The 22282-nt window shown below is 43.8% G+C and overlaps 1 protein-coding gene across 1 annotated transcript in view; it reads right to left on the bottom strand.

The window, feature by feature from the left end:
• Positions 1–20860, bottom strand: part of jade2 (jade family PHD finger 2) — a 131285-nt gene extending 110425 nt beyond the window's left edge. The window contains 1 exon segment of the mRNA XM_008332321.3: positions 19616–20860. Coding sequence (XP_008330543.3) covers positions 19616–19702 — 87 coding nt within the window. The 5' untranslated portion in view covers positions 19703–20860.
• Between the last annotated feature and the right edge of the window lie 1422 nt (positions 20861–22282).

Below are 22282 nucleotides of genomic sequence, written 5' to 3'. Positions count from 1 at the left end.
AGGATGGGGGGAGACGGGGGGAGGGTGGGGAGGAGGGGAGAGAAAAGTGACGAGTAAGAAGATGTTCACCATGAAAACACAAGTGTTAATGAAATAATGTGCTGATGGCACCCATCTGTCAAAGCCTTCAGCAGGCGCGCTGCCAGAGTGAGCCCACTCCGTAACCATTATATATTAGTGACGCTGACACACTGAGAGCCCTGCAATGATACAATGCTACTTCTTCACGTACAGTAGGAGTCACTGTTGTCGTCCCATGGTACAGCTGTATTCACTAGTCTTGAGTTTCTTGGCTAAAAGTTGTCTTTCAGCCATCTGGTGTGAAATTCTTGAGACTTTGTACAAGCATGAGTAGCAGACAAAAGAATTCTGGGTAAATATTAAGGAAGCCACACCATGGATGGGGGTAAGTTCTCTTGCCCCTCACTCTAACTGATGGTCTTTTTGTATGGAGTTTGCACCTTATGTGTTTTTTTTCCCCAGGTACTTCTGTTTCCTAAGTCCAAAAACAGGTTAAAGGTCAGAGGAGTACACTGACCATCAGTGTAAATGCAAGTCTGAATGATGTTTGTCTTTACATGTGGTTCATGGACGGACTGGTAAACCTACACTCACAGAATGAATGGATTGGACTTAATGATTTTAAAGCATGGGTGCCAAGCATACGGCCCGCAGGCCAAAACTGGCCCACTGGTGGATTTAATCTGGCCCGCTTATTGAATTTTGAAAGTGAAAAAATGCACAAACACTTCATATTTTCTAATAAAGTTGTACTTATTTGCATGAAAACAAAGGAGAAAAACATGGATTTATGATTATGTTATGATTGTACATATTTTGGCAGCATATTTTGGCATCTAGAATTCTACAGAATTGAGAGCAAACTGGATAACTCAATATTTTGACACCCCTGGTGAGAACATGCCAAGTATTATTATAATCTGAAGTGTTGAAAAGGAAAGAAAATGCCACTGGAAAAGAAAAAAAAGGGAAGAGTCTTTAGTTGGTTTAATCTTTGGCCCTTAGGACTCTGGGGAAACGGGGAGGTCAAAGGTTAAACAAGAGAGTCTTAACAAGAGATAAATGGATCTATAAAGGATGCCGAGGCACATATAGGCTTCTTACTGTTGACTAGTAAGTCAGGGAACTCAAGGAGGAGGAGGTAAAAATAAAAAAGAATAAGGAGAGGCAGGGAAAGGAGGAAGGAGGGAGGAAGAGGAAGAGGAGGTGAGGGGATCACCATGCGGAAGGGAGATTTATGCAACCGTAAAACTTGACTATTCCCTGTTCTATGTGACTCGTCCAGTACCGGGGCCTTCACTGTCACTCTGCACACACTCCACTACACTGACGTTTATGCCGACGGAAGAACAAAGCAGCGCTTCGCTGCCTCTGACAATATTCTACCATCAACGCCGTCATCCCTCCCTTACAAAAACATGGGAGCAGGGCGTCTGTTAGTAAGGTTAAGTACATTATTGACTTTTTCAGCACCGTTTTTATTCTCTCCCACCGTTTTTCCCACCTCTTCCCATCTGTCTGGCTGCACCTCGTCGCCGTTTCTTCCAGGGGTTTTTGGTTAAGTACATCATTGACTTCCTCTCAGCTCAGTCTCACTGACATTCACTCTCACTCGGATCCATCGCCAGGTTTCTCCTCACCCACTGCACTCTGAAGTGACCCACTTTAACCACACTTGGTTTTTCCTTCCTTCCTCTTAAGCAGCCCACGCTGACTCAGCGATTACATCTGACCAGGCATAGAAAAGTTATGAAATGGAATCCTATTTCTGTAGCAAAATCTGCAGCGAGCTTGTTAATAGAAATCTAAATGCCTTTATAGTATAGTATAGGAAAGGAAAGTGACCTACTTGTGACACAGAACACAACCAAATGTGACCTCTGTTTTTAACCCATCACCAAACAGTGGGCAGCTTTAAGCGCCCGGGGAGCAGTTTGTGGGGCTCAGAGCACCTCAGTGGCAGCTAGTGGACTCGTTTCCCCAGGTACTTCTGTTTCCTTAGTCCAAAAACAGGTTAAAGGTCAGAGGAGTACACTGACCATCAGTGTAAATGCAAGTCTGAATGATGTTTGTCTTTACATGTGGTTCATGGACGGACTGGTAAACCTACACTCACAGAATGAATGGATTGGACTTAATGATTTTAAAGCATGGGTGCCAAGCATACGGCCCGCAGGCCAAAACTGGCCCACTGGTGGATTTAATCTGGCCCGCTTATTGAATTTTGAAAGTGAAAAAATGCACAAACACTTCATATTTTCTAATAAAGTTGTACTTATTTGCATGAAAACAAAGGAGAAAAACATGGATTTATGATTATGTTATGATTGTACATATTTTGGCAGCATATTTTGGCATCTAGAATTCTACAGAATTGAGAGCAAACTGGATAACTCAATATTTTGACACCCCTGGTGAGAACATGCCAAGTATTATTATAATCTGAAGTGTTGAAAAGGAAAGAAAATGCCACTGGAAAAGAAAAAAAAGGGAAGAGTCTTTAGTTGGTTTAATCTTTGGCCCTTAGGACTCTGGGGAAACGGGGAGGTCAAAGGTTAAACAAGAGAGTCTTAACAAGAGATAAATGGATCTATAAAGGATGCCGAGGCACATATAGGCTTCTTACTGTTGACTAGTAAGTCAGGGAACTCAAGGAGGAGGAGGTAAAAATAAAAAAGAATAAGGAGAGGCAGGAGAAGGAGGAAGGAGGGAGGGAGAGGAAGAGGAGGGGAGGGGATCACCATGCGGGAGGGGGGTTTATGCAACCGTAAAACTTGACTATTCCCTGTTCTATGTGACTCGTCCAGTACCGGGGCCTTCACTGTCACTCTGCACACACTCCACTACACTGACGTTTATGCCGACGGAAGAACAAAGCAGCGCTTCGCTGCCTCTGACAATATTCTACCATCAACGCCGTCATCCCTCCCTTACAAAAACATGGGAGCAGGGCGTCTGTTAGTAAGGTTAAGTACATTATTGACTTTTTCAGCACCGTTTTTATTCTCTCCCACCGTTTTTCCCACCTCTTCCCATCTGTCTGGCTGCACCTCGTCGCCGTTTCTTCCAGGGGTTTTTGGTTAAGTACATCATTGACTTCCTCTCAGCTCAGTCTCACTGACATTCACTCTCACTCGGATCCATCGCCAGGTTTCTCCTCACCCACTGCACTCTGAAGTGACCCACTTTAACCACACTTGGTTTTTCCTTCCTTCCTCTTAAGCAGCCCACGCTGACTCAGCGATTACATCTGACCAGGCATAGAAAAGTTATGAAATGGAATCCTATTTCTGTAGCAAAATCTGCAGTGAGCTTGTTAATAGAAATCTAAATGCCTTTATAGTATAGTATAGGAAAGGAAAGTGACCTACTTGTGACACAGAACACAACCAAATGTGACCTCTGTTTTTAACCCATCACCAAACAGTGGGCAGCTTTAAGCGCCCGGGGAGCAGTTTGTGGGGCTCAGAGCACCTCAGTGGCAGCTAGTGGACTCGAACCTTCTGGACCCAAGCCCGCTTCCTTAACCACTAAGCCACCACTGCCCATTCCCCATGTGGGAATGTTTTAAAAGTAATATTGACACAAATTAAATGTTGCCCAGGCGTGGGCGAACTTTTTGACTTATGTGCCGCAGTGGGTCATGACACTTATGTAAGAGTCATGCATAAAGGCTAAAATGCTTTAGCCATTCTAAGTCAGCGATCGGGGAAATACGAGCACTGCAGAAAAAGGCAAACATATAAAGATAATATAAACTAATTACATTGTCCAACATTGGACATGTTTGGCAGGCCGGATTAAAAAGCCAAATGGGCCACATCTGGCCCCTGGGCCATAGTTTTCCCATGCCTGCTCTAGCCTTTACAGCTCATAACGCATTAAAAAGCTAGTAGTTGTGCAAGTTTTGGCTCTTGGACAGGATTCCCTTCCTTTGTAAGACAGTAGTACAGCTACTGCGCTACTTTGTCATTGCTGTAACAGTAAACATGTCAGGTATGATCTCTGATCTCTTTACTTACATGACAAGCATAAAAAACCTGTACATGTATGACGTGAAAACACCTGTAGAGGTCAACGGTTGGGTTTTTCTCCAAGGGAGAATATCAGTAACAATAAAAACTATGGATGTTATTCATTAGTATCTTAGGGGTCAAATATCCCATAGTATGTAAAGAAGCATACATATGCATTTTGATGTACATATACTTGCCAGTATGTATTAATGTATTGAATATGTTGGAGCAGTATCTCAGACTAAATTCAGTTTCTACAATCCAGCACTACTTTCAATTTAAAAATCCCTCTGTTTAAAACCGACACATTTGACTGAATTCAAATGGCCCAGAGTTCAGGGTCTCCGTCGCACATTTGTTACATGTCACTATCATGAGGCCTGTGCCTGTAATTATGGACTGACAGAGAAGCGCCTACGACTCCTTGCCCGTGTGGAAGCGCCACATTTCAGGCCTGAACCACTGGGTCTAGTTTACAGTGAAAGAACTGATGGTAATTGGAAATGTCACTGGGTCTCCCTAAAATCTCTCCCGCTCCCGCTCTCTTTTGGAGCCGGATCACCTCAGGCATGAGGCCGACTAACAGCTCCGCAACTGCCAAGAAAATTCTCTGAGTTCATTCTCTCCATCTCTTCACCACTCCGCCTCACTTCTTCCCTCCTTCCACCTGATATCTTTCTTCTTTTTCCCTTCCAATTCACCCTGATCCATAGTTTCCAGGTCGACTGCAGGTCGCCGCAACGCTTTTAGTCTCAGGCAACTCTGTTTCAATCAGCCGGTGAACGAGAGCGCTGACGAGAAATTGAGATGTTTCACGTTCTCTGGGGAGACAGTGGGTGTGAAGAAGACAAAAAAAAAAAGATCAGATGGGGAAAAGACCCCTAAATGTTCAGCTCCATCTCGATCGTTCATCTGTTCTCAAGTATGTCAGATCGAGAATTTGGGAAAAGGACAAAAAAGGAAGAAATCTAGCTCCACCTCCAGGCTCCTGGCTGGGAATTTACACAAAAGACACAGTACATTTTCACAACTCATTTCAATGGAAAACTAATTCATCCTTAAACAATGCTTTGCTGTCGCACACATGACGTGATAGCCTCTAGTTTTTTCGGTTTAGCTGTGGCAATGGCAACGTTGTTTCGCATTGTTTGGGATTATCGGCTATTGTTGAATTACGATATCATGTTGTACCAACACTGTCTGAACCTGCACTCTGTCAGAGTGAAGTAGGACAACAGCTGGAGGCTACCTGCTGTCACCGTCAATGAAAAAACACGCCGCACAAATGAGAGAACACAAGCGCTGCTGTTGACACGCGTGTAATGGAGCTGCGGGCTAATTGGGAGGAAAAAATAATGAAGTTGAGAAATGAGCACAGACCTGGGAGCAATTTGTAGAGTCAACAGAAAGTGTGTGACGTCTCGGGAAATGTGAATGCGAATGGAGAGACAGAAATACCCAAACGCAACTCAAGCAAATATACAGTGTACGAAAACAGACTGATGTTCAACACAAACGTGTGAACAACCTCAGCATAGGCCTCCTGCACTTGGCCGCAGTTAGCTTTGCTAACAAGGCCATTCATTTAAATATTAAGCTAATGGAGCAAACGTGACCTCTGGTTGGAAATTTAATAAGAAGACAGCGATTGGACAAAGTACCCTTTCCTTCATAATAACCTAATTTAATTTGAGAGACGCGTAACGCAAATTCAAGAATGCTTAATGATATTAAGCCGTCCTGCCAGAGGGACGCCACGACTAGGACAGGACATTTTGTTTATCGTGACATCACTGACAAAGGGCCATCAAAACAGAGCAGACACTTTTCTGGTAAACAAATACACAAATCCAACGCACGTTCAAACACACCTCACCGTATCATACGGGTGTCACTTCTGTAAAGTTTCAAAGCTAATTATATGTGACACAGTCAGAGCATATGTCTAATACTGCTGACATGCTGCACACACAACAAAGCTCTGCATATGAACCCTAAACTAAAAGGATTAAGGCAATCAAGGTTTTTGGCAGCGCCCCCTTTTGGAGATTAGGACTACTGCCAAGCTTAAAAAAAAAAAACAGCTTTTCTTCAGTGCGAGATTAGGACTACTGCCAAGCTTAAAAGAACAGCTTTTCTTCAGTGTGGGACAAAGAAAGAACATATTAAAATTGAACATATTTTAGAAACACCTTCTTCAACTACTGGCTAACAGTAGTTCAGTAAGCTAACTGAAACAACGTGAGGTAGAGTATTAGCAGTGAGAACTGCGTCCTGTGAAAAAGGTCCGGGGTGCTGGCTCTGTATTGTCCATTTTGTGATTTTATCAAAACTGACTTTAATAGTTATGTCCAGATGACACGCCCACCACCAGCTCTTGTTTGAATGCTGCCGTAATCCACGCGTCCTGCAAACGCTTCATTATCAGCACAAAACATTTACAAAGGGGACAAACTGTGAGAATGATGACTAATGCATGCTGGGAAAGCCGAGCCCCCCGGGGAGCTAATTAATTGGCTGACTATGACACTGTCAAGAGCACTGTGTCTGACTGAGCATTTAAAAGGGGAGTGTTCCCTGAAACGCTCGGCAGATCGGCGCTGCGGAAACAGCTGCATGTGGACCCAACTGCAGGTGGGAAAGAAATCATGTGTCAGGCACTTTCTGCAGGATCTGGGTCCACAGCTAAGACACGAAAGTAGGTTAAGCTTCAACACAGAAACCCAGTTTGCAATTTACAGAGGGGGGAAAAAAAATGTCTGACGAGAGCAGCTGGAAGGAATAACACAAACTTAATTTGTGGCTGCAGTGTGTATTTGCACTCCCAGCAAGTTTGCAAAGCTTTTTACCAACTGGAGGCTGTTTCCTTAAATTTGGGTTGGTTCGTTTGTGGAGGTGATTAATGAAAGACAGGGTGTACTGGACACAGCGGTTCTACACCTATAATAGTCGTGTTTCTAACAGCAGCAGGAAAACTACTCCGTAATCAATCTGGCCAGTTTTGCGGTACAGCGGAACCTCGAGATACGAGCATCTCAATATGCGAGTGTTTCGAGATACGAGCAAGTCTTGGAGCAAATTTTTGCTTCGAGATACGAATAAAGATTTGAGATACGAGCACGCTTACAGACACCGACGCTAGGTGGCCGAGCACTCGGAGCAGCCCACGCTGCTTCACTTGTTCACTTCAGTACAAATCTCCCGCGAGTCTTCCATATTGTGTTTCGTTATCTACGTGATTTTTTCTCTATTTTGTGGATTATTATTTTTATTATTATAAAAATGATTTGAGATACGAGCACCTCGAGTTACGAGCTCGGTCCTGGAACAAATTGGGCTCGTATCTCGAGGTTCTATTGTATACAGTCTGTAGATCGGCCTGGTGTTTTCTTTGACACTCCTGAAAACTTCAATCAAATGTAATTAAGAGTGTTCTTTGGGTTATGGACTCTTGTGCGTTTTAAAAAGGCTGACAGCAGCATCTCCACACAGTTCTGGGAACAGTTTGTACCAGGATACAGTAAATGCATCTGCCTGTGGTTCCACTTGGGAAAAGATGAGTGTCAAACACAGTCAGTGTCTACTGGTCTGACTGGCTGTCATTTTTACCAAAAGTGCAAAGAAATCACCTGGACTTCCTTGGGTTTGAGGAAAGGGAATTTACCAAAATATTTACTGTTTCTTACAAGTCGAGAAGTACTTCTCAAATCAGTCCACGTAGTTCAATCCAGTGTGTGCCGTGAGAAATCATTAGGTGTGCCGTAGGAAATTATCACACTTCAATTAATTAGGCTTGATTTTTTTTTTTTAATTGCATATAATTTTTTGTTGCTCATAAAAGCATGAAAGGCAGAACAATGAAATACTCATCTGCTAGGTGGCAGCAGAAAGCTATGAAAACTTAGAAAAACTTCAACTAAACAGGCCAAATTTGTAGTGAAACTTCAACTAAACAGGCCAAATTTGTTGTGAATTATGAGGTAATTTAGACTAGAAGATTATTATATTTCATTAAATATATTTTTATGAGATTTCTGTTTGGTGGTGTGCTGTGGCTCAAAAAAGGTTGGGAAACACTGGTCTAATTGACCTACATAGTCCTCTTTATCTTGTTGCCATGGATACAATGACTCAATCAATACCTCCTCACATTACCTCTAATCACCTTTGTTGACCAGAGATGTTGCTCCACAAAAATACGAAATGAAAACGGCGTCAAGACATTTGTAAATATCACACGGACCTGGAATAACATCCGCGTGCGTCCACGCAAACAAACAAACAAACACATCAACAATCATAATGTAGGTGTCAATCATTTCGTATGTACAAGCCGGACACGTCCATCTGTCCGTCCGCGTGGGGTCCAAACTGGCTCCACCAATTGGTCATCCTGACCAAGTGTTTATCATTCCGTCTGCCTATGAGCTCGCCATCTGTCTTCCTGTCCGTCCACTCTAATCTGTCTACCCTGACACCTGTTTGTCTATGCCACGACATCTCATTGTCCCTCCGTCCCTGCGTCCGTCTGCCTGTCTGTCTGTCTGTCTGCCTGGAGATGACGGTGCATTTACCTCAGCAGGTCCACTGCTGTGGCTCCGTCTCTTTACACAGCACTTTGTAGCACTCAACACCAGCACATAACAACAATTTCCACCAAATCTATTATTAAGAGACTGAAGGGTTCGAGTGGGTAACGGACGGACACACACACACACAGACACACACAGACATAACGCATTCCCCGCTTCTTAATCCTAAAATTAGCTATTGGACAATTCTTTGGAAATGTGTGAGAAAAAAAAAAACTGACCACAACGCCACAGCCCAGCATGAGGATGTGTTCACACACACACACATATACACACACATACATAAACACACAGAGACACAAAAGCAGCTGCAGTGCTCTCTGGAGATGAGTGGGCAGTCTGGCTGTTAGGAGTAGCAGACAGATACATCAACAATAAACAGGCTTCAAGTGGCTGCGGGAACTAGACACACAAACACACACACACACACACCATATACACAAACACAATCACAAATATACGTGTTCACGGTATACATTACATACTGTATGTGTTAAGCATCTGCGAAGATAAAAAAAAAAAAAAAAAAATCAAAAACACATATGACCGGAGCGTCAGGTTTAATCAGAGAGACCGAAACAGGCACACACACACACACAAACAAAACGACTGCTGCTCTGAGCTCCTGGGGGGCAGAGGTCAGTCAGTTTGATGAAGACTCCTTGCATATAAATTGCTTCATAACAAACGTCTCTCTCTGTGTTCAAGTGTGTGTGCAACATTCTATTCTCCTTTTCTTTGCTGGTCAAAAAAAACAAAACAAAAAAAAAACCCAGACGTGCTACACCAACGTTGTGTGCGTACGTGTGTGTCTGCGCACGTGTGCACAGTGTTAGACAACAACAACAACAACAAAGATGGTTTGAAGAAGGAGGGAACACTGCACCACAGAGACACAGACACACACAGCCGAGAGTCTATTTTCACACTTCCCCTTACTTTCCTCCTCCTACACACCCGCACACACACACTCTATTTTTGGACAGGGTTGCTACAGAGAAGGTGGGCAAAAGAGAAAGGCTTGCACAGACGAGTCTGACAGGTGAGAGAGTAGGAGAGAGAGAGAGAGAGAGAGAGAGAAGGGAGGCTCAGACAGAAAGAGGGGGAGCACGAAAGAAAAAAAAAATAACTCAAAGATTTATAGAGTCGAGTTCAAAGACCAAGAACGCCAAAAGAGAAAACAGAGAAAAGACGAAAGTGGAAAGTGATTAGAAGAATGAGTGACAGTGGCAGAGAGAGGGAGAGAGTGAGGGGGAGAGAGAGGGTGAGGGTTACTTTTATGAATGAGCTGAAAGAATAAAAATGTCACAGCGTGGGTGGATATTTGAATTTGTGTGCACAGCAGTCTGTAATGTCAGCTATCAAGTACATGTTAGGTAGTTAATGTCAAACACACACTCACTCATCCTGACTGCCCCCCCGCCCACCTCCAAACACACACACACATGTAGAGTGAAGATGAATGCTCCTAATGTTTATTTGGACACACATTTCACATCCATCACCTACAAAAACACACACGTTTGGAACCAATCGGCTGCGTCGGTTACGTCACTAAACCGCCTCATATTTAAACATCAGATGTTTCTGACGTTTCACGAGGATGAAGCCTCATGTTTCGGTGCAGTGTTCAAACAAAACAGTCTCCCCGGGGTGATTTATCTGACACTAAACTGTTAATGCACACCACACGGAGCTTCAGTTTTGTAAAACAGGGGAAACTCATCTCCAGCACAGGAGGGAAACATTTGGCATCAGTTTGGCATCAGTCAAACCTGCAGGATTGTTGATGGTAGCACCGAGGACAGGAACGGATATTAATCCAACCACTGTGATTCCATTATTCATACGATTTATCTTTTTCAGTCCTTATCAGTTATTTTATCACTTCCCACTATCGTGTTCAAATAAACATAAACAATAAAACATATTGCATATGCTGTGTGAATCAGGGATCCCCAATCCCTGGTTTGCAGACTGGTACCAGCCCATAGATAACTAAGTGCTGGGCCACTAAAAAAATATTTTATTTTTACTAAATTACACTCTAAAAAGTCCACTCATACCTATTTACTTTCTTTATTTAAAATAAATCTGCCAATATTAAAAAAAAGTTGTTGTTTTTTTTTACATACCTATTTACTTTCTTTATTTAAAAAAAACTGCCAATATTAAAAAAATGTTTTTTTTTAATTTATTTAATGATCCTTAATGATCAACAATCAGTCCGCAGTAGAGGTCCATACCGGCCGACCAGTCCTTGGTGTAAAAAACATGAGGAAATGCTATCAAGATTCCACCTCACCCAACAAACTATTTGATTTTCATTAGTAGACGATCTTGGTCTCTATCTTTCTGAGTGTAACTAATTTGACCAAGGCACCTTGAACGCCCCATACCTGGTCTGGGTGAACCACTCGTGGAGTCCCTCTAATCTGACTACTGAAGAAAACTCCACCTATGTTTACCAGACTGGACCTGTTTGCTCAAGGCTGTGACGAACGGTATTATTTTTCTTTCAGTTTACCATCAATAGATGACGTCTAAAGTGACAACGCAGTAGACCAGCTGTCATACATTTACACACTTGGATCATATTGATGTTACCCATAAATTCAGAACTACATTATAATTAACTTTGTTATTGTTATCGGTCTGAAACGCAGCCCTAAAACATGACAGAGCCTTCCTGGGGTTCGATCTAAAAATCGACCTCGGGTATTTTCCCTTGTCACATTACTGCCGTGCTGACAACAAATCATCCATTCTAAAACGCTATCTTTGCACACTTTGCAAACCATCTTTGGTTTGTTTTTCCCCCCTCTTTAGAAATGTTTTGGTCTGCAATTTTCATTCGGGACATATTTGACACTTTGGCAAACAGATGACAAATGAGGAACTGAAGGCCCAGATGCCCTTTCTTAGATCCTGTGCTTGAGATTTGCTTTATTGTCTTTCAATGCTGTGAGGCAGTTATTTTGTTCCTCTTTCTTTAAATCAGTCATTACATTGGTTTACCTTACTTCCTACATGCTAACGCCTCACAGCATCAAGTAACTTTGGTTCAGACGGTGATAACTTCCCGAACAAAAGATGCAGGACGACATAAGATCTACTAAGTTACCAGCTGATGATGCATTCATTTTCATTGTTCTGTCAAAGCTGTGTCACAACGTCAAATAAATCCCTTAGATTCACCTTACATGGATGTCCTGAGTAGACAGCCCATTAGCATCTTTGCTCAACAGCATCGATTACAAAAACTCTGCAGAAATATAAAATACATGCTCAGACTAAACTCCTTGAGGAGTATACAAATTAATATGTCAAAAATTCACCATGTCAACCAGATTTCCTCGGTTGACTTTGGCAGCTAATCCCTGAACAAATAAAAAAGTAGAAATTCATTTTTAGATTAGGCTGCAAGAACACACTGATGAATATTAATATATCCATGACACACACACACACACACACACACACACACAGATCTCCTCTCTGACTGGAAGGCAAAAAGCCATTAAAGACTAATCATGAGTCACCCTCCGGTGCTGACATCACCATCAACATTCCCATCAACCCTCTCCCTGGTGGTACCCCTCCTCACCCACCCTTACTGAACCTTCCACGGGGAACGGCTGAAGAGAAAAAAGGCTAGCTCTTCATGTCAAACACAGAAGACAGTGAAAAAGAAGGAGTGTATTCATTCTTTCCTGGTATTTGCTCAGGGGAGCAGAGCTGAACTAACTGAATGGCTGCTGCACGCTCTGCTTCTGTTGGAATAAGGAACACTAATGATGCTAAGAACCTAGCATGGTCCTTAAGGGAAACATAATAAAACCAAAGGGTTTGAAAAATAGGATAAAAGCAACAAACAATGGTAGCGGTAAATCGTGGCCCAACCCTCTTATTACCCACTTACTGCCATTTTTAGGCTTTCAGTTTGGAGATTCAGAAGTTGTACTTTCTGCAGCCAGCACTTCGCTCTGCCTCTGACTCTGAATCTGTCTCAGCACCAGACGTCAATCAAATGATCCTCAGCACTAAGTGCAGCCTTTATTATCTTTAATATCTTACGAATGTGACACTTCTGTTATGTGGGCCATAAGAGTAGAGATAGAAGGTGAAAAATCTGATACCTTCACTGATAATAATTCCACCCTTGAACACAGCACTATCTGTTCCTAACCCAAATGACCAGTGTCTTAACACCTTGGGTGTTACATCATACAATACTATTAACTATATTATTAAAAAACACGTTTTGAAATGTTGGAATGCGAAATTGCATTGCATTGCATTGCAATTGGAATGCGCTAATGTTTAAAATCAATTAGATCAGCCAGACCAGGCGGCCAGTAGGGGGCTGTACTGCGGACCAGTAGCCCCGTGCTGATTTCTGGAGGATCTTAAAATGTTCAAAATAAAACATCTTTTAGACTTTATTCTGTGAGTATCAGAGTCTGGAAGAAATATTCCTTTGAAATATTGCCAGATCATCTTTGACCGAGGAAAGTAAATGGATATAAATGGAACAGAAAACAACATATGACCCACCGGTCCGCAGACCTGGGGTTGGGAACCCCTGATTTAAATTAATGTTTTTTATTTATTGTTCTATAGTACTCTGAGAGTACTGCATGAGGAAGTCAGGAGTGGTCAAAGAGTAGAAACGAGTGGTGCAGGACATGTACAGGTACACAGACACTTGTGAGATGTGCAGTCAGAGGGGCTGATTGGTTCACAGTGGTGTCGGGGTCCCACAGGGATCAGCTGAGTCTGCATAGTTGGACAGGTTGACATGAAGGCAGGATTCCCTGTGGCAATCTTTATAAAACCAGGTTAAAAAAAAGGAACAGGTTTGACCAACAACCAATTATTTAATCTCTTACTGATCATTAGTCGATTAGCTAAATACAGCAGCACCGGGCATCGGATATAAAACAACAAGGGGATTTAAGCAAGCAGAATTTATTTCAACCCCCATGCCGTATATTCAAACACAAAATTCTTCTGCACACGGAGCAAATAAACGAGCTACAGAAATCAAATAGGTTTTCTTTATCACCCTGCTGGTCGCAGCCACCGGAACATTTACACAATATTTATTGATGCTGCCACCGCTCCTGCTGCTGCCGCTGCATTACACAAGCAGGACTAAATAAATAAATAAGAAATAACAGAAAATAGAAGGAATGACTAAGAGGGTAAAGAAAGAAGAAAAAAAGGCAGAGTTCCAAATTATTTCCTACTTCTTCACTTCCAAAAAAAAAAAAAAAAAAAAAAACTGCTGACAAACAAACAAGCAGGTGAGTCACAGCCAAAGAGGATGTGAGGACCAAATAACACACAAGGGAGCAAGAAGGGGGAGGACAGATGGGAGGAGAGTGGGGGAGAGCGTGTTGATCCATTGGTGCCCTTTACACTGCCATCAGGAGTTCATTAGCTCCTGGAAGGTAGTGGAGAGGGGGATGAGGAAGGATGCACCGATAGAGGATGAGCACTCCGTCCTTGACTCCTTATGACCCCAACTATCACTTCATCTACCTGCTCAACCCTTCCTTTATTGCCCCCTGTCATCTTTTATTCCCTCATAACATCTCCCTCTCTCCCCCATGCTCCTCCCTCTGACCTGTCCCGGCTGGCATCACCTTTCTTGTTTTCTCCTTTGTTACCTTTCACCCCACTCCTTCTGCCTCTCTGCTCCACTTCGTCCCTCGCCTCACATCACTGCACCTTTTCCTTTCACTCTGCTTTGGTTCATAATTACTTATATTTTCAAAAGTTGCCTTAAATTCAGCTGAATGACACCTGATAGCACCTACTACCCCAACGAAACCAAATGAAAACTCACTATCTTCTTTCCTGAATGTTTGGCATGCTGTCACTTCCTATTTATAATACACACTGTGCACAAATACTATTTTGGAAAGATGGCTTGGTGAATCAGCAGCTTATTTCCATAGTGGATCAGAAGTGGAGGCTCAGACATACTGTTACTCTCCGTTGTTTACACACTTGCTGGAAGTCTACAAACAACATCTTTCCATCCGCAGCTCAGGCAGCATCTGTCAGCCAGTCCATCAGTGTTACCACAGCCGTCGGATTTCATACGTATTTCAAAGCAAGAGGAGTAGGAAGTGAAAACTGTCATGCAAAAAAAAAAGGTGAAACTGGAATAGGTAAAAACACAACTTTAGCTTGTGAAGTAACACAAGAAGCGCTGATCTAGGCAACTAGACTCACTTCAACACTCTTTTCACAAAAACATACCAGAAACCTTAGTTCTAACAACTTGAAAAGGTCTCTTAAGAATAAAGAAGCTTATTGAGACCTGATTTCCAGAGACATGAAGAAGACCTTAAAACCCCAAGTTCTATGGATCTCAAGAAACCTCTAGAAATATACCTATATACCTTTAAAAAAGACTCTTGAAACCTAAGTTCAATAGACCTTAAGAAGCAACCTAGAAAATCAACAGATCATTTTAAGATCTGAATTTTAGAAAGTCGAGGTCAACAGACCTGAAAAGGTCTGCTGCATGAGAGGTAAAATATCTGAACCTTATTGTGGTTGGATTTTCTAGATCAGTCATGTTTCCTTGGGTGGTTACCACAAGCATCCAACATGATTTACAAAGTGTTGGGGCTGTCCCCTGCAAGTCATGCAGAGGCTAACAGTTCCCTTTGTCCTTTACCGAGGGTAAATGAAAACATAGATTTTTTTAAAGCAACATTATCAAAGAGCTCACTAGTGTAACCTTTAAACATCTGCGGCGTTTGCTAGAAGCACCCAAGCATGGGCCAAAACACAGCTTGTAAAACTCTGTCGACTAAATATGTGAAACATTTCCTTCCGCGCCAGTGGTTAAAGCAGGTGTGGAAGATTTATGGGTATCCATACCTAACGAGTCTGAGTCACAGTGGAAATAAAATTAAAACACCTCCACCCTTTAACCACAAGTCTGACGTCAGCGCTTGCCCACTGAACAGCAGGTTATCACACACATATGCACACAAGGAGCCAGTAATGAGGTCGGAGGCCCCAGTGGAGCTGTCTGTCAGGAGTCGGCCTTCAACACCGTACATACATTATGGCACGAAGCAGCTCTTCATTCAAATATTTTGGTGTGAGGAAATGCTTTTAAAAAAGACAAAAGGTCAACATGAGCTGCAATTATTTTTTTAATGACAATTCATCTAATGTTTATTCCCTTTAATAGTCCATGTGTCCTTCTTCCCAAAAAGTCAAGTTTTATTTAATTAAGTTTCGTACAGTACACTTAACCTGGTAACCTGTTTAATTGATTAATTCAACTGTATCGCTTCAGCAAGGACACTTCAACAAATGTGATAAATGTCAAATCTCCACTAAAGTCCACTCACCTGTAACAACTCTACAATCAAGCACTCGTGCATCAGATCGACTTTAGCTGCATCGGTCGCGCACTTTTATCCCTTATCGACTAATTCCCCGAAACAAAAGGCTGAAGGGGGAATCGAACCCCAAACCTTTTAGTCAGAAACAGACCTCACTCTACCCACTGATGCACAGCATATACTGACATGACTGTAAACCAGTCTGCCTTGAGGCGGTAACACACGTGAAAAAAAAAAAAAAAACGCTGCTCGCTCTGTTCACATGCTTCTTATATGACTGTTTTTCTGAGTCACACACACACACACTACCGTGTGCGCGCGGGTGTGACAGTGTACAGTATGGGTGACGTCAGCGCACCATTCATGAACACCCCCCCCCTCCTCTTCCTCTACCTCTTCACTACGTACTGTAGCTGCCAATGATACAACACACCACGTGGGGGTCCTTACCCCCTTTTGCAGCCAATCGGAGTGCAGCGCTTAACACAGCAGAAATGTACACACACACACACACACACACACACACCACGCTACACCACACCCCCACCTGCACACGTGCGCTCATGTACACATGTAAGGCTGTGGAGGTCTGCGTGCTCGGGTTTCACATGACACAGTTAGAGATGATACGTGGTAACACACACACACACACACACACACACACACGCACACGCACACGTACATCTGACGTGTGTGAGCAAAAATAAGAAAGAAAACAAAAGTCTGTCGTCAGGATGTGAGGAAGGAGATGACGAGAGATGAATTAGGTGGAATAAAGGGTTTTTGTGGATGTAAAATTGTACCGACTGAGGATTGTGGGAAAAGGAGCGATGGATGGGACGCAGGGGGGGGGCGGGAGGTAATGGGTGATGGAGAGAAGAAGAAAAAAAAAAAAAATCATCCCCGCTCGCTTGTAAACAACCACTGTCTCTGGGCAGGAGACGAGAAGGGAAAGCCTCAGAGAGAGACAGAGGGGGGAGGGGGGGGGGGGCCAGAGGTAAAGGGTGAAGGAGAAAAGAAAAAAAAAAAATCCTCGCGGCTCTCTTGTAAACACCCACTGTCTCTGGGCAGGAGACGAGAAGGGAAAGCCTCATAGAGAGACAGAGGGAGAGAGAGGGAGAGGGAGAAAGAAAAGGAAGGGGGGGGGAGGAGGGGGGGAGAGGGGGGGGGGGGGGAAAGAAAAGGAAGGGGGGGGGAGGAGGGGGGGAGAGGGGGGGGATGTGTGTTTGTGTAAGAGTAAAGAGAGAGAGAGAGAGTCGAAAGAGCACGGTGCATTCACACTCCCCTTTGCTTCAATCTGGGTTTAAGTTGAAGATGTTGGCTTTGTGCACTGACAGCGATGGTGATGGTGATTGATTTGGGAGTGTGTGTGTGTGTGTGTGTGTGTATACACAGGAGTGTGTCGTGGAGGGTGTGCTGTGACACCCGGGAACGCTTCACAAGCCCCTGGATGATTCCTGGTTAATTGATTCAAGACTACCACCGGTTCAGTTTCAGTTTCAGTCTCTGTCACACACACACACACACACACACACACTCTACCATAAATACATAAATGAACAACCATCCGACTGTCAGCATACGCAGCAGCAGCAGCAGCAGCAGCAGCAGCCGCAGCAGCTCCTCCGTCCACATGTTCCCTCCCTGTGTGGCCGTAGTCATTTTTAGTTAAGGATGAACGCAGCCGAGCCCCCATCCCAACACCAACACCAACACCAACCCAGGAATTTAGATAGGGCTCTGGCTTTGACTGAGGTAAACAACAGCCCACACACCCACCCTGCTTCGACGTCTACTGGAACCAAGTTGTAGCTGCACGGCACGGAGGATGTGGAGATGGAGGGAGGAGGAGGGAGAAGGGCTCGGGGAGGCAGGAGGAGTAGTTGGTCTACTTCTGAGCGCAAGTGTCAGTGTGTGTGTTTACACGTTGCGTGCTCAGACTTCCTAAATACACTGCTATCAACTCTGGGTTATATATAAAAGCGGCAAAGTAGCTGTTGACATTATACTGTGCGCCGACAGCGTGGACCTGCCAGTTACATCGATGTCAACAGTTTGTGATCCTAGATCAGATTTATGTCTGATGTGCCATCAGTCATTCATATGACAAGTCTGAAGCTTTCAGTCTTTACACATGAACCCCAGCACAATTGAGCCGAATGGAGCAGGATCTGAGATCTGACACTTTAGCTTTAGTCCAAAGACTCCGTTAGCTAGTCATTTTTCCAAAGAAATTACATAATGACATCTTCAAAAATTATTACAGGTCTTAGTCAGTATGGTGAAAAATTATCTCATGTACATAATGACATCTTCAAAAATTATTATTATTATTATCTCATTCCAAAAATGCACAACTTGTTTTTCTATTGTTAATACCACCCAAACAAACAGTTCGCCCCCTGCTGGAGACTACAAGTATCAATAGTGAAGTGTAAAACAGGAGAGCTCATTACTTTGTTTATATAAAATGTGCTCTCTGATTTAAAGTACATCAGCAAGCACACAATACACTGGCACATTTGACACAGTGAATCCACAGTGCTGTAAATTCAGCTTCAGGTCAGATGCCAGGTTTGCATCAGAGCAGCCTCACTGAGCTCAGGCCAGTAAGGCAGTCTACAGCTGACAGGATGACTGACTCAACTGTCAAATGGACTGGGAGGAACTGTAAATCGAAAATTGTTTTGGAGGACATTGGCTCGACCAAAGTTTTGACATGTTCTACAAGCCACGAAAAAAAGATGCACAGTAACGACTTCAGTTTACCAACTCCTGAAGCTAAACTAATAACGCCATCATTTGGATATGTTACAAAAAAAAACAAAAAAACACAAACACCTACTGATAATGTTTGTCTGTACAGAAATACGTACAATTTAAACATCAATTAATCACGATTAATCGTGATTACGCACGATCACGATTAATGGGTTATCAGATTAAACATTCGAATCGTTTCACAGCCTTAATACATTTGTATTTAAACATGTGTTTAATTCTAATGAAACCCCATCCTATGCCCTCCGTGCGCGTCCGTGCGCGCATGCACGTGCAGCAGTGTTTTCCTGTTCTCACGTGCAAGTTCAGCCTTCACCTAAGCAGCAACAAAAATTCACTTTGAAAAATAAATTCACCTAAGCAGCAACAAAAATTCACTTTAAAAAATAAATTTAAAAAAAAAACTATAAATAATAATAATAATAATGATGATGATGATGATGATGACGATTCCACTTGAACACTCCTCCCCTCCCTCCTCCTCCCCTTGATTCCCACTGGGGGGCGCGTAGATCAGGCGATATTTGCAACACAACACGGCCAAGTTTACGTGGTTCGTTTCCCCTCGGCGTGTGAAACGGTGCGGACATTCAAACGCTGCATCAGTCGTGCGCGCACGCAGAGACAAAAACTGCACAGCCCTCCTTTCCTCACAGTTCGAGCCGCTGAGTGTCAATGACAAGCCCGCTGCAAAAGTGCGATGGTGCCAGGCTGCTGCTGCTGCTGCTGCTGCTAGTGCTACAGCGGTGCTAGGCTAACAGCAGCGCTGGGTGCACTTCTGTGCAACACTCCCACTTTCACATTTACGCACATTAGTGGCATTTACCTTGATGGCGGTCAGCTTCGCAGATGCAGGGACGTCCTCCTCGGTGCAGATTATGAGGAGATCATTGGAAGCCGGAGACAGGCACATGTAGTTTCATGGTGGAAGAGGAGGGTTTATAGCACTCGCTCACTTTACTTCACTTTGCCAACTCGCTGTTGCCCTGCTGCTAGCCGTGCTGCTAAAACAGCCCCGACTCCGGTGTATAATCCAGGCTGGGTGACAGACAGGGGCACGGTCGCTTCCTCTCTCACGGTGCGCGGTGACAGCACGTCAGCTCCAAGTCCAAGATCCGAAATAATCCCCTCCTTTTCCCACAACCCACCTCCGAGAAAAAAAAAAGAAAAGTGTCTGCAGCCACACCAACTTAAACAGCCTTCAAAAGTCAACAACAAACACAGCGGGGATGGTTCTACAGCAGCTGGTACTGATGAGGGTACTGATGAGGGTACTGATGGTGACCGTGTGTGCGCGCAGCATGTCGCATTTTGCAAAAGCAGCCCCCCGATCGCGGTGGCGGTGGTGGTTTCCTCTCCGGTGCCAGTGGTACACGAGAGGAGGAGGAGAAGAATAAGAAAGTGGAGGAAAAAAAAATAAAGAGATGCTTTCGTTCCAAACGATGAGTCAGAAAAGATCGCACTCCAGTTTCGTAACGTGCCTCCGTCCAGAACCAAACATTTGTGTGTGCTCGTCTTCACTTCAGCCTCTGACTCTGACTCTCAGTGCGCTCTGCTGCTCCGCACAGGCGGGTCCTGTCTTGCAACCTCTCCTCCCACCTGCAGAAAAAAACAGACAACACACGGAGGGAGAGAGGAGGAAGAGGAATCAGCTTCTATCATCAGCTTGAAAACTCTTTTGGCGCCATATTTATGGCGTACTTTCAATTCGGTGCTACCGCAGGCTGCACTTCCTCCTTTGAGGAAAGGCTGGGAGAGTGCGCCGCGGAGAGGAGAGGACGCGCATTGACGCTCCATCCACCTGCTCTGCTGTCATCATCAGCCCCACACTTTCTGGTGACTCAGGCAAAAACAAAACGCGCAGATTGTCGTCTCCACCTTTTCCTTTTTCTTTTTTTTCTTTTAACTTGGCACTTAATAGGTTTTTTTTCTAAAATATATTTCGTATTATTTATACGTAATATTTATATTTCTTGTTTTTGCGCAAAACTTTGCCCAATAATTCTAAGAGAAAAGTCGAGAGCAGTTAAGAAATAGTGTGAGTCTGTCTGACGTGGCGACCCCTACAGGCAACATTCTCAGGATTGATTCGATCGGAACTTATCAAATAAAGTTTCCCCGACTTTTTTTCTGGGGACCCATATTTTAAAAGTCAGTAGTCATTATTCGTAAACTCCTGGGAAACGATGCAAAACGACCGCAAAAAAATCTCTTGGGACCCACCTGAGGGTCACGACCCAGTCTTTGAGAAACAATGAAATAAAGTGTTCAATTCTCACTGCTAATTGCCGTCACACTGATCGGCAGCTGGAGACTTCTTTGCAGCTGAGGGACTGCAATGGTACTTTACTGTAAGAGATAATGTCTCTCCGGCAGCGATCGGTTCCCTTTAAAGCCATCCAACGGAAATGGCAGGGAAGTAAATTACCTTCCTTGACATTTTCCCTTAAAAAATCCATACTTAAATGGGAAGAGGGTGTTTGATCAATGCATAATCTAGTGCCATCCACTGGCACTCTGTCACCGCCTCTGGAAGATCTGACGTTGGAACAGTCGAACCTCCCCTGACCTATCAGTCTGCCCATCCATCACACTGAGTGACTCCGCGGTGACAGACGCTGGCTGATCTTCACGTCTCTGTTTCATATCTGATAAAACCTGAGGTCAATTTGTCAAAATGCGGCGATATGGATAAATAAAATACAGACACGCAGAATATCAGGGTGCATCATGGGAAACACTGGGGTGGCTGGGAGGTGAGCGGTGTTCGGCACAAACCAGCTGGTGAAGGACACGGGGAGGGGATTTTCATGGCCCACATTCAACACCCAACAGCAGCGTCCCACCGTTCGTCCTCCCCTCCACCTCACGCAGGTACACACCAGGCAGCGTCCCCCGACCCCCCCCCCCCACCGCCCGTGACCCTCTCCATGCTCCTCCTAATGGGCACTAATGCATTATCCTGCCTGCTGATACTCACACACACATTGTGTTTCTTCCTCTGTGGACGGCGGAGTCGCACAGGCTCCGGGGTCAAATGCTGTCTTTAGTGGTGGCGGTGGTAGGTTTTATTGGCAGCCTGCAGCAGCTGGGTGACTTGTACTGTAGCGCATCGTTCAATCATCAGTCACGTCAATTCAAAAAGATAGGCGTGAGCTGCTAATGAGTGCAGCGCTGCTGTGGGATGGAGGTACGGAGAAGGTCGAGGGAAGTTCAAGGACACAGGGGTCGCAGCGCTGTTGACGTAATGGTTTTAATGCTGCAAAATGATGACGCCAGTGTTTTTATTTTTACGTAATATTTCCGTTTTTTAAAGCACATCTAGCCTCTTAATATCTATGACTGCAGTGAAATTAAATGATTTGGAAAATAATATAAAATAATGTTCAGCTGCTTCAGGAGTATTTCTGTGCCATTTACTCAATAACAACCTGCAGTACTGTACTGTATTATATCATATCCTATACTATATTAACTATATTATATATTTTAT

The sequence above is a fragment of the Cynoglossus semilaevis genome, chromosome 19 (genome assembly GCF_000523025.1).
Source record: "Cynoglossus semilaevis isolate Cse_v1.0 chromosome 19, Cse_v1.0, whole genome shotgun sequence".
Classification (NCBI taxonomy): domain Eukaryota; kingdom Metazoa; phylum Chordata; class Actinopteri; order Pleuronectiformes; family Cynoglossidae; genus Cynoglossus; species Cynoglossus semilaevis.
Note: the sequence above shows the minus strand (reverse complement) of the source record. Positions and strands in the feature narration are given on the sequence as shown.